Source organism: Physella acuta, unplaced genomic scaffold, assembly GCF_028476545.2.
Source record: "Physella acuta isolate Inbredline_101_S28 unplaced genomic scaffold, ASM2847654v3 ptg001953l, whole genome shotgun sequence".
Lineage (NCBI taxonomy): Eukaryota > Metazoa > Mollusca > Gastropoda > Physidae > Physella > Physella acuta.
The window spans coordinates 37547-55908 of NW_026733458.1; the positions used below are offsets into that span (position 1 = coordinate 37547).

Here is an 18362-nt window from a genome sequence, read left to right on the forward strand (position 1 = left end):
TGTGATATTTATATTTATGATTTGCTACAACAAAGTAGACCAAAATTGTATTTTAAAAATCGGCCTACTAAATTTTATATTAGTTTATTGAGTTCATTGAACAGTATGGATAAACCAACTAAAATTTAAAAAATAGTTTACAACTTTCTATTATTCTTTTAACTATGCAATTCTATTTTGCTTGTATCATTTTGCTGTTAACTTGCTTGGAATGGAAAGCGAGTGCAAAAAATGTTTTTCAAATGTCGGCCGAATCAGACAGAAGCAGTAAGTTTTTAATTTTCTATTGTCATCGTTTTTTAATCTCTAGATCTACATTATCCAGTTAAATTAAATTAATTAAATTTACAAAGGATAACGAACTTGCTCAGATAAACCCCGCCAAAAAATTAACCCCCGCCATTAAAAAAAAAATAAAAATAGGATATGAAACTTGCACTCTTAGTTTTTAATCATAACCCAACCCTGAACATGACCTTAACACTAACCCAAACCATAATCCTGACCCTAAACATAGAGGCGGATAGTAGTTTTTATGGCGAGCGTTTAAATATTCTAATGGCTAGACATCAGAACAGGTCACAAGTGGCGGGGCTTAACTTTCCACCCGTGCACTTTTTGCATAAATAGTGACAGGATTTATCTGGACAAGATCTTTACTAGTCTACTAATTTAGATAATTAGTAAAAAAAAAGAAAAGTTCACAGGATATCACACGGCAGGTGGGGAGGGAAGAGGGAAGATTTTTCTGCTGTTTTTTTTTCCCCATATTTTACAATTTACGCAATGACATTACACGGGTTACGGACCCTTACAATGAAAGTTGTCTTGAGTTACGTTACCGCTGTTGGCGATGATGTGCTCGGTGGGCGTTGATTGTGTGGACGTCCACACGAAACATCCTCCCATTAAACCAGTGTGCCCCCCCACCCCCCACCCCATTCCTATACGCCCACTGATCAATTTTATAACAATTTAAAAAAAAAAGGAACTTTCCAAAAAAAAAAAAGAAAATTTACTTTGATAAGAAATTAATATCTAAATATGCAAATGTGTGATGTTATACTTTCTGACTCCGTTCTTCGTCATATTTCGTCACTATAAGTGGAAACCTCTAAGAATGTGACGGTCAAATGGACGCTCCTCCCCCTCCCCCACCCCTTTCCCCATTGAGACATCGTTATATTTAAAAGTTTTAATAATCTATTAAAAATTAATATTCCATTTTTCCACTCTATACAACTAATTTTAGCCATTTTTTTTTTTTACTTTATCAGATGATCGTGGGCAAGAAGAACCCAGATTAGGCGCTGTCACATTCAACTTTGCCAAACATTTCCAAAGTCACATGGTTTTACAGAAAGCTCCACAGCGGGCAAACATTTATGGCTTTTCCCCAACAATAGGACAAAAGGTTACATTACAGGTAGGTTTATAACAAAGCTGACCAGTACAAAAGGTTACATTACAGGTAGGTTTATAACAAGGCTGGCTAGTACAAAAAGTTACATTACAGGTAGGTTTATAACAAGGCTGGCTAGTACAAAAAGTTACATTACAGGTAGGTTTATAACAAGGCTGGCTAGTACAAAAAGTTACATTACAGGTAGGTTTATAACAAGGCTGGCTAGTACAAAAAGTTACATTACAGGTAGGTTTATAACAAGGCTGGCTAGTACAAAAAGTTACATTACAGGTAGGTTTATAACAAGGCTGGCTAGTACAAAAAGTTACATTACAGGTAGGTTTATAACAAGGCTGGCTAGTACAAAAAGTTACATTACAGGTAGGTTTATAACAAGGCTGGCTAGTACAAAAAGTTACATTACAGGTAGGTTTATAACAAGGCTGGCTAGTACAAAAAGTTACATTACAGGTAGGTTTATAACAAGGCTGGCTAGTACAAAAAGTTACATTACAGGTAGGTTTATAACAAGGCTGGCTAGTACAAAAAGTTACATTACAGGTAGGTTTATAACAAGGCTGGCTAGTACAAAAAGTTACATTACAGGTAGGTTTATAACAAGGCTGGCTAGTACAACAAGTTACATTACAGGTAGGTTTATAACAAGGCTGGCTAGTACAAAAAGTTACATTACAGGTAGGTTTATAACAAGGCTGGCTAGTACAAAAAGTTACATTACAGGTAGGTTTATAACAAGGCTGGCTAGTACAAAAAGTTACATTACAGGTAGGTTTATAACAAGGCTAGTCAGTACAAAAGGTTACATTACAGGTAGGTTTATAACAAGGCTGGCTAGTACAAAAAGTTACATTACAGGTAGGTTTATAACAAGGCTGGCTAGTACAAAAAGTTACATTACAGGTAGGTTTATAACAAGGCTAGTCAGTACAAAAGGTTACATTACAGTTAGGTTTATAACAAAGCTAGCCAGTGCAAAATGTTACATTACAGGTAGGTTTATAACAATGCTGGCCCATACAAAAGGTTACATTACAGGTAGGTTTATAACAATGCTGGCCCATACAAAAGGTTACATTACAGGTAGGTTTATAACAATGCTGGCCCATACAAAAGGTTACATTACAGGTAGGTTTATAACAAGGCTGGCTAGTACAGACGGTTACATTACAGGTAGGTTTATAACAAAGTTGTCTAGTGCAAAAGGTTATATTACAGTAAAATTTCGTGATTTTTACTTTCTCGTATATACGAAGTATAGAGAAAGTCTTGTAATCGTGCAAAAAAAAAAAATCGAGATTTTTACAAATCTCGACGTTTTACACCTCACTGATACGGAAAAACATAATTTTGCAATCTTGTCCGTATGTCTGTGTGTCTGTCTGTGTGTCTGTGTGTCTGTCTGTCCGTGTGTAAACACGATAACTTGAGTACCGTTACAGCTACGTTGATGAAATTTCATATATAAGTATTTTATCGAAATCGTAGATCCGTATCAACTTTTGAGCGATTTCCGATAACCGGAAGTGGTACTTTTCCTACTTTGAATATTTCAAAAGCCTATAACTTGAGTACTATTTTAGATAGATAAATGAAATTTCACATGTAAGTAAAAGATCTAATTCTCTACCTTCTGTTAAATTTTGAGTAATTTCCGTTGACTGGAAGTAGTAATTTACGCTACTTCCGATTTCTCAAAAACCTAATGTAAATTTTAAAAGTACTAATAATATTGCGCACCATTATGCGCTTTTTTATTTGGCGTTCACTTGGTGTGCAATTAATTTGTCTACGAGATTTTATTCTATTTTTAAAACTTAAAGTATTTAAAATGGATTAAAAATCATGTCTATAGCCCGAGTTCCCATCCCCTGTTATTTTATATAAGAATATTCGAGAAAGTTTAGGGGAGATCACTCCCAGTTTATTTACTTCATTAATAGATGATCTCAAAGATTAAACTATTATTCTCCAATATCTTAATACCTATTTTTTTTACCTGTCAAATAACTTGGTCATTATGCAATAAATATTTTACCGTTCACCCTTTAGAGGAGGATGGAAAAAAATCCCACGGAGAACAAAACAAAAAACAAATATGACTGGAGTTTTTGTATCGATTGAATTAACATAATACATTTACTCTAATCTGTGTATTCTCATGTAGTTGACAACAGTACCGGCAACCCACCCCTACAACTATGAAACAACAGTGCGCCAGGGGCAAGCAGCAGGGGTGGGGGAGTGGAACTTCCTCATTGACGCCTTTGGACCCAATGTGGTGGTCACTATCAAAGTCGAGTCAGGGGGAGTGGCTCACACCATCAGTGACGTCATCTTTGGTGACGTATGGCTCTGTTCTGGACAGTCTAACATGGCTTTCACTGTTATACAGGTAAGGGATTTTAAAGTCTTTTATTACATTTTTTAATGTTATGTAATTGTGGTTCAATTGTTTCATAAACAATGTGCGGTACTTCAGCAATCTTGCATTCGCATGGAATTAAAAGTTTATAGAAAAAAACTTGGCCAGCCGATTGATTTGAGTAATTTTCTGATATTTTTTTTTTTCAAATAAAACATTGCTCGGCGAAACTGTTGAATATGTTGCTGGCTGTAAAAGGGGCTGATAAAGTGTTAAATATAAAAACGTTGTTAGTATAATCTTTGAGACTGTGTATCTGTTGTTTGGGCTATATTTGTTTCCTGTATGTAGATGACCTCTGTTGTTTGGGCTATATTTGTTTCCTGTATGTAGATGACCTCTGTTGTTTGGGCTATATTTGTTTCCTGTATGTAGATGACCTCTGTTGTTTGGGCTATATTTGTTTCCTGTATGTAGATGACCTCTGTTGTTTGGGCTATATTTGTTTCCTGTATGTAGATGACCTCTGTTGTTTGGGCTATATTTGTTTCCTGTATGTAGATGACCTCTGTTGTTTGGGCTATATTTGTTTCCTGTATGTAGATGACCTCTGTTGTTTGGGCTATATTTGTTTCCTGTATGTAGATGACCTCTGTTGTTTGGGCTATATTTGTTTCCTGTATGTAGATGACCTCTGTTGTTTGGGCTATATTTGTTTCCTGTATGTAGATGACCTCTGTTGTTTGGGCTATATTTGTTTCCTGTATGTAGATGACCTCTGTTGTTTGGGATATATTTGTTTCCTGTATGTAGATGACCTCTGTTGTTTGGGCTATATTTGTTTCCTGTATGTAGATGACCTCTGTTGTTTGGGCTATATTTGTTTCCTGTATGTAGATGACCTCTGTTGTTTGGGATATATTTGTTTCCTGTATGTAGATGACCTCTGTTGTTTGGGCTATATTTGTTTCCTGTATGTAGATGACCTCTGTTGTTTGGGATATATTTGTTTCCTGTATGTAGATGATCACCTGTGTTTCTACTGCAGATGATAGGCGGAGCTCAAGAGATAGCAGACGCCCACAACTACCCCAACATCCGCCTGATGACCGTACACAAAACCGAGTCCTTCACACCACTCTACGACTTAGCGAGGGTTGATCAAGCATGGGCCAAAGCTGACAACAGTTGGTTTTCTTTTTAAATTTTAAAGTTTGATATGGTTGATGGAACAGAGTTAATGACAGGTGAAGCAGAGTTGATCAGGTTTGGCACACAGATGTTTTCTATATTGACATATTTCAAGCACTAAATTATATGAGGTACGAGAGTTGGGTAGACTCATGCTAGGCACCAATCAGAGCTGAGTGGAATCGATAACAGTGAACTCACAGCGTGGGATACTCAATGTTCCTATCAGAGCTTTAGAGGCTGATAGATTGGCCTACAGATTGACTACAAGTTGTACATAAAAACCCGATTAACATAATACAGATTTGAACCAAACTTATAGAAGATTATCTGCTCAAGTGCTGCACTATACTTCTCCACACATTCTTGTTTTTAAAGGTTATTTTGAAATAAATAATCAATAGAAATAAAATGTGTAAGAAGTTAACTAAAACAGTAAGCTTAAATAATGAACAGCTATTAGGAAGTGTTAACAAGTAGCTTTGACAATATCTTCCATACAGATTCAGTTAAGGGACATAACCCATCATTCCAATCCTTTATTTACAGATTCATTTAAGGGACATAACCCATCATTCAATCCTTTACTTACAAATTCAGTTTAGGGACATAACCTATCACTCCAATCCTTTACTTACAGATTCAGTGGGCCACCCGGCATGGACGTATTTCTCGGCAGTTTGTTGGCTGTTTGGCAAGGCCATCCACAAAGCAAGGCACTACCCCATAGGTCTAGTGGCCAGTGACTGGGGTGGGACGCCAGTCAAAGCTTGGTCCTCCCCCCAGGCGTTAGCACATTGTGGTGTACATGAAAATAACGGTGACTCACACACAGAGGATTACTTAGAGTAAACAAATTATATTTTCACTATTTAACTAATAAAATAATTTTTTGTGTCTATTAAACGAAATCACCTTCTATACAAGGGTGTTCAACTTTTAAAGAATTCAATAATATGAAGTATTTAAATTGAACTTAATCCAGCATACTTATTCGTGGCATTGTTCTAACTTTCATTCCTACATATCATGCCAGTCATAAAACTAATATGAGTAGCTTGTATCTATTGATTCTATGATTTCACCAGTCTTTAATTTCAAATATATTTGGCTCTAAATTTAACTCAGCCCATATGACCATGTCCCTAGCTACTTTAACATAATGAACACACCCCCAGGTATTTAAAGGGTCTGTAATTTACTTATGACATAATGAACATGTCCCTCGCTACTCTAACATAATGACACAATGAACACATCCCCAGGTATTTAAAGGGCCTGTAACTTACCTATGATATAATGCACATGTCCCCAGACATTTAAAGGACGTGTCCCCTGAAGACAGACACAGACTTGAAGGTCCAGGAAACAGCTCCGTCTTGTGGAACTCCATGATACATCCTCTTCTAGGAATGACCATATATGGTGCTATATGGTATCAAGGTCGATATCTAATTTTGTACTTAGTTTTTGCTACTTTAATTTCCTTCAATATAAAGAATAGATCTTCCCAGCAAATGCAGACCACGCCATCTCATACTGTCAGCTATTTTATTGTTGATGTCATTTTGTCTTCAAATGTGAATGTAATTGTTTTTAATAACTGAATCTTAGTCGTTATTTTAAGGACTTCATTTGTGAATTGTAAGAAAAATTGAACGATATACCATTATATTGATCTTACTTACATTATATTAAGGAAATAAATCCCTGTACATGATATCACTGTGATTCGGGTTAGTGGGGGCTGAAGTGAGACGTGAACATTGTGACGATGTGCCATGGAGGGGGGGGGGGGAAGGGGGAGGGAGTAAGTTCGTCAGAATGTCTGATATCATTAATGGACTAAATTACCCTCGAGAGTTTTCATTAGACAGACAGCTTATAATAATGTTTTTAAACTAATAAAAAATTATAATTTGTTACACCTGAAACCTTGTTGATAGGTGAGTCTGATTCTGGAGTCACTGCCAGAGTCAAGTACAACTGCACTTTCCCAACCATGATAAAAGACTGGAGATCTAACTTCAACAAAGCCTCCAACGGTCAAACCAGCGCGTCATTTCCTTTTGGCTTTGTCCAGGTAAACTAAACACAGCACACAAATGCTGTTTAAGTAGCATTTTAAAATAAATCGGGAGCTATCTCATCTAAACTTTCGCGAATATTCTTTTATAAAAATAACAGGGGATGGGAACTCGGGATATAGACATGAATTTTAATCCATTTTAAATACTTAAACTTTTTAAAAATAGAATAAAATCTCGTAGAAAAAAGAATTACACACCCGTGAACGCCAAATAAAACGTGCATACTAGTGCGGAATATTATTAATTTTAATTTACATTCGTTTTTTGAGAAATCGGAAAAAGCGTAAATTAGTACTGCCATTCAACGGAAATTACACAAAACTTGACAGAAGGTAGAGAATTAGATCTTTTACTTACATGTGAAATTTCATTTATCTATCTTAAATAGTACTCAAGTTATAGGCTTTTGAAAAATTCAAAGTAGAAAAAGTACCACTTCCGGTTATCGGAAATCGCTCAAAAGTTGAAACGGATCTACGATTTTGATAAAATACTTATATATGAAATTTCATCAACCTAGCTGTAACGGTACTCAATTTATCGTGTTTACACACAGACAGACACATGCACACAGACAACGGACAAAATTGCAAAGTCCAGTTTTTACGACTCGATAACGCATAAAACGCCAAAATGTTTATATATTTGTATTTATAATTTTTGCCTGATTAAAATAAGTCCTCTATACTCCGGATGTGATGAAGGACTAAGGAGTAAAACGGTGAAAACTGTCAAAATTTCATGTTATTTTTGTGCACGATTACAATACTTTCTGTATACTTCGTATATACGAGAAAGTAAAAAAAATGTAATTAAGTGGCAATCGACAGAAATACCTAATTCAACGAATCTATGTATATAAAAAGCAGTGTATGTGTGTGTATGTGTGTGTCTGTGTGTCTGTCTTTTATGCACTACTATACCTTTCATCCTATCGCCGTGAAACTTTGGGAAGCTGTTGAGAATAGTCATGGGGATGTTTCTGCGAAAACAAATAATTTCAAATTCGCAGGGATGGCGCCCCAGCTAGGCGCGATATTTTTCTCTATATACGGTATATAAAAACAAAAGTCAATTGCGGTTTGACACCTTCATCCGATCGCCGTCAAACTTTGAGTAGTTGATATGAACAATCCAGGGAAGGTTTCTGAAAAAAAATCTTTTTTTTTTAATTTCGCAAGGGCGGCGCCCCAGAAGTGTGCGATTTTTCTCTTTATACGGTATATACAAAATAAAAGTCGAATGAAGTTCGACACCGTTCATCCGAGTGCCATAAAACTTTCGGGCAGTGATGAAAATACTCCCGAAAAAGTTTCTGTGTACAAAATAATTAAAATTTGTTATGAGCTGCGCCCGGGAGGGTGCGATTATTGTTAATACACGATTTAGCGCCCAGAGTTTTACAGCGGCTAAGTTAGCACTTGGCATCCGTTAATCGGGCGTCCTGCATAGCGGGTAAGGGATACTACTATATTCAGCGGTAAAAATGCAACAAGAGCAACAAGTCATTAACGTGCACTCAAGGCTTTCATCCGAGAGTGTAGGTAAACCCATGCCCCGATAATATGATCCAAGCGTAGGCATTGTTTACATTTAAATAACACAGTTTTAGAAAACAACGTCTCGCGTCTAAGAATAGAATATTAGTAACGCAATGATGAAACCCACTTAAAATATTACGTCATACTTTCTGCTATACACGCGGCAACGCGCTTGGATGGGCACGCTAGTTGCATATAAAAAGGTAGTTTCAAAATTATTTTACCAAAATGCCACTTCCAATATTAAATATTAAAAAAATAGTATCTATAAAAAACTAAATTAGAATATATTTTTCATTTTTGTTTAAAACAAACTAACATCCAAACTTCAATTTTAAAATAAGGGTCGTCCATAAATAACGTCACACTCGTAGGTGGGAGAGGGGGGGGGTCCGTAATTTTGTGACGGTGTGCGATAAAGGAAGGGGGGGGGGGGGTTCAGATGGTGTGACTTCATACTTATAAAAAACCAATGTTAGAAAAAGAATTTTAGCTGTTATTTCGCGTTTTAGGAAACTGTTTTAATAAATTGTAATATGAATTGATTAAAATACTCTATGTTGACAGAGTTCAGACAAGATTTTGAAAAAATATCGTATTTTAAGAAAAATTCAATTGCAATTTTGAAGTGGGTTGTGAGCTGAGGTGTGACGTAATTTTAGAGGGAGGGGAAATCTGGCTTTTTGTAACGATGTGTGAGGGGATGGGGGAGGGGGGGGGGGAAGGAACAAAGCGTCAAATCGTGACGTCATTTATGGATGACCTCATAGTTACTTGAAAAACGTCCTGCCACCTTAAATTATACCCATGTCAATGCTTGATACAGCTGGCTCCCAACTCTCCAAGTCCCGGGTCTGCCACAGGTTTCACTGACATCCGCTGGCACCAGACAGCTGACCGGGGCTACGTCCCCAACCCTGACATGGCCAACGTCTTCATGGCCGTGGCCTTGGACTTGCCAGATTTTAACTCAACCTACGGCACGTGAGTTCACTTTTTTTTTGCCTCAGACATGTAATTTACAGCGCCAGTTGTGTGTGTTCGCTTTAGTATTACAGTTTTCATCACCGGCTTGTGAGGACTGATACAGATTTACAATAGTAATATTTCTTTCTTACTTGTAGCCTACTTTCATTCAATTAAGATGGTTTACTTATACATAGATCTAATACAAAACGTCTAAATATAAAAAAAAAATATAAAAAAAAAAAAAAAAAAACCAACCTGAAGCTGAAAATGCAAATGTGTAATTAAATGATGATTCAAGGGATTTTTTTCCTCGACGTGGTGGGCTGAGGGGACGGGGACGGGGGGGGGGGGGGGGGGGGAGGGGGGGAGAGGGTGGAATTTGGGTTTTTAAGTAGAGCTGAAATAAATTTGGGATTACAGAGATATAGAATGATAAAAATTTTAAGCAATCGGAAAAGTTATGTTATTACAATGAGTTCAAATTTTGTTCAATTGATATTTTGTTGATTACATAATGCATATTGGTAGATTATTATTTGCTCTTTATTGAACTATAAGTTAGATTAATTAATGCAGTAAATATACATTACATATTTGACAATAATTTCCTTTTATTTCGACGATTGCTTCCTTTATGTGAATGATTCGACTTGCAAGTCAAACCAAAACTAATACAGTTAGGCTGATTGTAATACTAAATAGTTAGGCTGATTATATTTGAAACGAGTGTTGAAACATGCAAACTTTCCTACACAAAATCGAGTAATGTTTTTATTAAAATTTATTTGTTTCATTAAGCTAACAAAACAGGTTTTTAAAATTTTTATTTGAATTTCCTTACCAAGTTCTTTAAGAATATTTTGATAGTATACATACTGTCCCTCTACTAGAGTCCACCCACGCTACAAGAAGGACATAGGCGACAGGCTGGCACTAAGTGGGCTGGCAGTGGCCTATCACCAGAGTGGCCTCTACCAGGGCCCGCTGCCCTCTGGGTCCAGCATCTCGTCCAGTGGTCTGGTCGTTGATTACGGCAACACCTGGAGCCTGGACATTCGCGTCTCTGATGGGTTTGAGGTAGCCATTTATGCTGATATTTTAAGCATTGTTTTAATGTAGCCGTTTATGCTGATATGTTAAATATTGTTTGCATTGAAGTAGGTATTAAGACATGTTAAATATTGGTGGTCTTGGAGTTGCGATTGAAGTAAAGAAGTTTTTAAAAAATACGTTCAATAGATTAGAGTTTATTGTATTTGATTCTTGTGTGTTAATTTTACCTACATCTTTAACATTTTTACTAACCATTTTTTAAAATATTTTTTAAATTCATTTTAATCACACAATTACAAACTTCAAACTACTTTTAGTTAACTCTAAAAATAAAAATACAACACCAGTAACAGGTTTATACTGTTAAACTCCTACCAAATAAGTTTACCAAACCGCACGTGATTTGTCCACAGATCCAATGTGCTCACACACACTGGGTAGCCACCAACATCAGCACCCACACACGCACCACCATCACACTCAACAGCAACACCGCCTGCCACACGGGGGAGAAGATCACAGGACTACGCTACGCCTGGAGGGAGTCGCCCTGTGCCCTGCACAAATGTGCGGTCTATGAGACGTCTAAAGGCCTGCCCGCTCCACCATTCGTCTCATTGGCAGATTACTATACCAAGGGAGATCCAGTTTTTAGATTTGATAGGCCACATTATATTTAAACCAATGGAGATCCAGTTTTTAAATTTGATTGGCCTCATTATATTTAAACCAGCGTAAAACCAGTTTTTAAATTTGATCGGCCACATTATATTTAAACCAGTGTAAAACAAGTTTTTAAATTTGATCGGCCACATTATATTTAAACCAGTGTAAAACCAGTTTTTAAATTTGATAGGCCACATTATATTTAAACCAGTGTAAAACCAGTTTTTAGATTAGATCGGCCACATTATATTTAATGCTTAATTTAACTAATATGTTTTAGATTTTTAAAAAATTTATAGTAATATGCATACGTGATAAGATAATATTTGAAAATGTTTAATGCTCTATGTTGAAATATTTAATTTAGATACATTTCTGGAAATAAATTTGTAAACGTGATAGGATACTATTTGAAAAAGTTTAATGCTTAGTGTCAACAACTAACGTTACTGAATGCTGTGCATATTATTATATGGTCCGAGGAGAAATGACAACAAACGAATCACTGATAGCAGGCTTCATTAGCATCATCTAGTTCAACTACAAATGATAAACAATTTATCTGTATATTTTTATCTTAGTGTATTAATACTTGACTTAAATTAATGTTATTTTTGCTCTCGATTATTGAACCTGAAGATAAAATATGCACAGTTTTATCTATCTAATTACAGAGTTCAGATATTATCTTTTATCTTTATAGATAGCATTATTACCGTATCGTTGATTTATTATGGTCAACACGCCCATAACGTAAGTACACATAGACTTGTTGAGCAAAACATATGACTTAAGTACACCTAGAATAGATCAGCACATATGACTTAAGTACACAGACTATAGCTCAACACATATGACTTAAGTAAAGATAGACTAGTTCAACACATATGACGTTTAGACTAGATGAGAAACACATATAACTAAAGTACAGCTAGACTAATTCAGTACATATGACTTATGTACACCTAGTTTAACCACACATATTGGCGCGTATCCACTACTTTCTGATAATGTTAGTGATTGTATAAAAGTCCTATTTTATTTATTTTTTTCCTCTTGCAATATCAATAGCAGTCAAAACAGGGGACACAATACACACACAAGGGAGAGAAACAAGATATCCACATAGAGACAGTGTCAGCTTTTTATAGACCAAGTCGAATATATTATTCCAATTCATTGTTCCTGCTCAGTGGTCATCTTACTTATTAAAGTCGAATGTTATTATATAACTTTGAGCTGTTTAGAAATGTTTCAATGTTTCATTTTTTCACTCTTTCTACCAACGTCTTTCAATAAAAAATATACATAGATCGCGAAGTTGTCTTAAATTATATTTATACTTGTATAAAATTGTTCTTTAACTAATCTAGAAATGCAGAAATAATTTATTCGAGGCTTTTTACTTTAACAAACGTAAATGGTCTCTGTTATCTCGGTTGAAGGTACCTACAAATAATTGTATTAAACGTTTCATGATTTTTTTTTAATCGCCAGTAGTGCTAGATATCCCTTCCAATCTAATAACTATTTACTACAATTTTAAAATCCTGAATTACATAAAACTACAACTTCGCATTATTAAAATTGTTATATATATATATATATATATATATATATATATATATATATATATATATATATATATATATATATATATACATATATATACATATACATATACATATATATACATATACATATATATATATATATATATATATATATATATATATATATATATATATATATATATATATATATATATGGAGTGGAGCGATGGGGCTAGTGGATGGGTCAGCTGGTGCATACAGTGATGCTAAAAAAAGTTATTAAGCGTGAGACATTGTTTCATTAACAATGGTTTATTGACAAAAAAATATTTGAAAAAAAAAAACACGCTAATAGCAGCACAATAGATCAAAGAAACTGTAGCAGCAACAAAAAGAAAAATAAATAGTGTGGTCGTTTAAAGTTTAACTAAAGGAAAGTCACATGATATTCAATATTGTAATGATGAATCTAAACAACCCAAAACCATAAAAACAACACATTTATTCAACATCTGTTAGCAAGGGAGATAATCTGTTTAAAAACATAAGAAGCTTGAAGCACCGATTTCTCAGCCTCTTTTAGATAATCTCCAAGTACGAAGGTGTTTCTTTCTTTCCATGTTTAATTGGCGAGGCATATAACCCTGGAGGAGGAAAAAAATTAATACTTTTTTTTAACATAAATTAGTTGATCAATTATAGTTTTGCATAACTAAATGAATAAACCGGGAGTGATCTCCCCTAAACTTTCTCGAATATTCTTATATAAAACAACAGGGGATGGGAACTCGGGATATATGATTTTTAATCCATTTTAAATACTTAAACTTTTTAAGATAGAAAAAGGAATTGGTGCGCAATAGTATTAGTACTTTATAAATTTACATGCGTTTTTTTTTTTAGAAATCGGAAATAGCGTAAATTAGTACTTTCGGTCATTGGAAATTATTCAAAATTCGACAGAAGGTAGAGAATTAAATCTTTTACTTACATGTGAAATTCATTTATATATCTGGAATAGTACTCAAGTTATAGGCTTTTGAAAAATTCAAAGTAGAAAAAGTACCACTTCCGGTTACCGGAAATCGCTAAAAAGTTGATCAGGATCTACGATTTTGATAAAATACTTTTATATGAAATTTCATCAACATAGCTGTAACGGTACTCAAGTTATCGTGTTTACACACAGACAGACAGACAGACACACACACACACACACACAGAGACATACGGACAAGATTGCAAAATTATGTTTTTCCGTATCAGTGAGGTGTAAAACGTCGAGATTTATAAAAATTTCGATTTTTTTTGCACGATTACAAGACTTTCTCTATACTTCGTATATACGAGAAAGTAAAAATGACGAAGATACATAAAACAGAAGCAGCGTTAAAACGACACTTAAAAAAAGACTCTATTAAGGGATCCTTGTGTAATCATCACCTAGTGATCCCTACAAAAATAACTACGGGTCATTTTGTATGTGTCACAAAACAACAAAATATTTGATTTAAAACAATGTATAACAACACTTGAAAGAGATTCAATATTTATAGCAAACACATCACGTGAAACATCCATGCATAAATAAAATAAGCTCACACGAATCTTTGCTTTATAGACAAACAGAAAACTTGGTACAACAGAAGAATATACTACTTATATTGAGAGTGAAGCGTGCCACCCCCCCCCCCCACCTGTTATAACAATGTAATACAATTTCAAAGAGAATACTTGACACCGCTCAATTATTTAAGAATATAAAGAAGCGTTCCACCATATGGATATTTTTTATATTAATGTATATCTAAGTAACAACAGTAACCTCGCCCATCCCCCACCCCCCCACACACATAACACAACACACGAACACTTAGCTGTGATAGAGCTGATTGTTGTATACGTGCTGAGTTAAACAATACAACTATTGATAACGTTGCATTGGAAGAATTTAGATGCAACCAGTGTTTCTTTCAGACTTTTTGTTTTCCGGGGTGGGGGGTGGGGGCGGACACTGGTAAAAGCATAAATTTTATACATAAATTCTGTTTCGCTCGAGGGGTAGGGGGTGGGGGGGGGGGGGGGTTTACTAAAAACAGTCGAATTATTTTCATTTGAAAAACAGCGACAGTCTACCCCCAGACCCCCCCCCCCTCCCACAAACACCCAGCCTGGTCAAAATATATGGATTGACTGGCCACCGGACATCAACAGTTCTATCTTCATGTTTTTAAAATAACTACAAAACAAAGGAAAAGATTTCAAGCGCAGATAGTTTTTTCCCCGTTTCTTGTCGACTTTATTTACGAAAGTCAATTGGTGTGTGTGTTGGGGGGGGGGGGGGGGGGGGGGGGGGGGATGGTCAGAAAAACAGGTAAACATCAAAAAGAAAAACTGGATGCGTCTTTTCGTAAAACGTTGTAATCTATATCTGTAGCTCATACGTGCAACAATTGGGCTGTGTGCCTCTAGAATCAAATGACAATTGACCAGAGGCGTAGCGACACATTCCGGCGCCCGCGCCTAACTATTAATTTTACGCCCCCCCCCCCTCGTTTCTATACAGGCTATAGTTATTCATGCTGTTTCTACCCATTTTGGCGCCTCATTTGTGTCAGCCCCCTAGGCGGCCGCCCCACCCTTCCCTAGCTCCGCCTCTGCAATGTGCCACTTGAACCAAATAACAATTAGGCAGTGTGCCATTTAAAACAGATAACAATTTGCAACTTTAAACAAATAACAAGCAACTTGTGATGCGGATCAAGCCACTTGATTCCAATCACTGATGTCTGATGTCTGAGACAAAATAATATCAAATAAAAAATTGAAACGCCCCCCCCCCCCCCAAGAGATGCCTAGATGAAACACTGAAAAGAAAAATGCCTAAAATAACTCCAGGTAGAGCTCAACACTTGCCTGTGGTGCTGGTGACGTAATCAGTCAATTCTACGTAGCTGTTTCCCCGTACGACGTCACTCCCCGGACGTTGGTAGTTGTAGAGGTTGGTATAGTCACTGGGTCGTAGGTTAGAGTACACGGCGGCTACGACATAACTTCTGACGTCATGCCGATTGAAAACAGCAGGGAGTTTACTGCAGAAAAATGTCAGTCTTTAAACACATGACAATATTAAATACATGACAATGTAATCAATTATAGGTTACAATCTTAAACACACTTCCGTGTAATCAGTTATAGGTTACAAAATTAAATACACGTCAGTTTAATGAGTTATATAAGTTAAAAATGTTAAACACACTATGAAGTAGGGTTCCGTGAATACACATATGAAATTAGAGACGTTCAATACCTCCAAACTACTATTGTAAATCTGTACCAGTCCTCACAAGCCGATGATGAAAACTGTAAGACTAAAGCGAACATGCAAGGCAAACTATGTAAATTACATGTCTGAGGCGGGAAAAAAAAGTTCGATACCTCCAAAATGGTAAAGCAGAGGCGTAGTGAGGGGGGGGGGGGGTGTGACACCATTTAGGGGATGGCACCAAGGCAAAAAATAGCAAAATATATAGAGAAAAACTTGAGGGGGGTGCAAATCGAAAGTTTGAGGGGGGGGGGGGGGTGCAAATCGAAAAGTTGAGAAGGGGGGGGGGGGTGCAAATCGAAAATTTGTCCCCGGGAAGGGTCGCTACGCCTCTGGGGGGTGACACCATTAAGTGCCGCACCGGGTGACACCCGACCTCGCTAAGCCACTGTGGTAAAGTATAACTAATCCATCACTATCGTATTGGCGAGGCCCATTGATATATGGTAAAATGGTAAAACTTACTTTCTCATTGAAAGACACACGAAACTGATGTTGCAGAACGTGAGTATCAACGCTAGCGAGACAACACCCGCAACCAGAAGAACTAGCTGCCATTTTGGATCCTGGTCTTATTATAGAGAAAAAAATTCAAATCCTTAAAAAACATTGTAGTGCATAATTTGTTTTTAAAGATATTCATTTGTACAAACTACTAAAAGAAACACAATACTAAGCTCTTGTTGAATAAGTTGATAATCAAATTGAGTTTAATAAATTGTATTTTTAGCGCAATTTCCATACTGGACAATTGCGACTATTAACTCGTCATTTCTGGATGGATGTGTCCGCAATAGATGGATGTGTGTCGCAATGGATGGATGTGTGTCCCCGCAGCTTTAAGTCGTATCTCCTCCTCAACGAAGCAATATCGAGGACTAGTTCCAAAAGCAAATATGTTAAGCAAGTTCCGAGGATGATTGTGGGCCAAAAAAATTCCCGGAATTCCTTCCTGGATTTCCCGGAAAAGCCAAAAAAAAACCCTCAAAAAAATGCAGTTTTTGGCCCATATCTCGGCAACCAGACCACTTAGCGACTTGAAACATTTACCAATCGATTCCTGCCATAATTTAGAACAATATTGCCGAAGAAAGTTTTCAAAAAATATCCTTTCGTTCGGTCACAAAAAATTAATTAAGGAAATTGCGCTTAAATTGTCACTAGACTTTTTATTAACTTGTTTTATTCTTATAACAATTTTATTGTGCTTGTTTCATCTTTCTTTGTACTTGTATTTAGGGAAGAGATCTGATTTTTCCCAGCAAATTAATCAGGCCTGTGGCGACCAAGAAATAAAATGTTGATATCTAGGAGCTTATGGGCCTACTGTAAAGGACAACTATGCTGAAGTACTCACCTCTCTTGGTGTCTAGAATAGAATTACCTCCCTGTATAGCACTTCTATCGTGGTTCCTTCCTAGAGCATTAAAAAATAAATCTTACGTCTTAAACCATTCAATTCAGTTTTTTGAGTTGCACGTGCATACAGAAGATTGCAATAATAGATTGTTTCGTTTAATCTCTAGTGTGATTTGAACTGGTTAAAATGGTTTCGTTTAGTTCTTTAAGGTACTCAACTCACCACTTGTGGTATTGGTATTGAAGTTGGTCAATGAAGACACCAATATATAAACAGCTAGAGCAAATCCAGGCTCCATTTTGTTCAATAAACTAATTAAAACTTACGTAGCACAAGTGTATTTATTCAACGTTTTATTAATTTAGCTAGATATGAATTAATTCCCGCGAAAAAAAATGTATAACGAGTAATGAAATATTCAGACAACTCTAATTTTGAAAGAGATGAAAAGCTACATATTGTGATTGTTTTCATATGAATCATACTCAAGTGGTTTCATCAGTTTCTGATGTAAACACATACTTTAAACTATACTAGACTTTAGACCTGTGCGTGAAACCGAAATAGGAAATATGAAGAGTTATTGTTCCTCGTTGACGAGTGACGAAACTTGTATATAAAGGGGTTTGTATTCTTGAATCAGTCTCATACTTATAGATGTCAGAGAACAAACAGTGTTCAGTAATACAATTAAATAAATCTACATATCTGACAAGTTTAGTTTACTTACGGTATACAAGTCAGCTATACCTACATATTGTTTTAGAGACAGTAGAAATGGTGTCATCTACTATCTTATGTACAAAGCTGTAACATTGTGTATTAG

At 35.9% G+C, this 18362-nt stretch overlaps 2 protein-coding genes across 2 annotated transcripts; one reads left to right on the top strand and one right to left on the bottom strand.

The window, feature by feature from the left end:
* Positions 1–6: 6 nt before the first annotated feature.
* Positions 7–12618, top strand: LOC131931373 (sialate O-acetylesterase-like). Its single transcript, XM_059288164.1, has 10 exons — positions 7–267; positions 1278–1426; positions 3591–3818; positions 4837–4975; positions 5620–5827; positions 6295–6422; positions 6926–7062; positions 9437–9594; positions 10470–10656; positions 11046–12618. The coding sequence occupies exons 1-10, from the start codon at positions 165–167 to the stop codon at positions 11310–11312; spliced, it is 1704 nt and encodes a 567-aa protein (XP_059144147.1). The 5' UTR covers positions 7–164; the 3' UTR covers positions 11313–12618.
* A 547-nt stretch (positions 12619–13165) lies between these two features.
* Positions 13166–18032, bottom strand: LOC131931376 (uncharacterized). The gene is made up of 5 exons (XM_059288175.1): positions 17759–18032; positions 17534–17593; positions 16642–16747; positions 15768–15943; positions 13166–13495 (listed from the first exon to the last, which is right to left on the bottom strand). The coding sequence occupies exons 1-5, from the start codon at positions 17832–17834 to the stop codon at positions 13431–13433; spliced, it is 483 nt and encodes a 160-aa protein (XP_059144158.1). The 5' UTR covers positions 17835–18032; the 3' UTR covers positions 13166–13430.
* Positions 18033–18362: the final 330 nt, after the last annotated feature.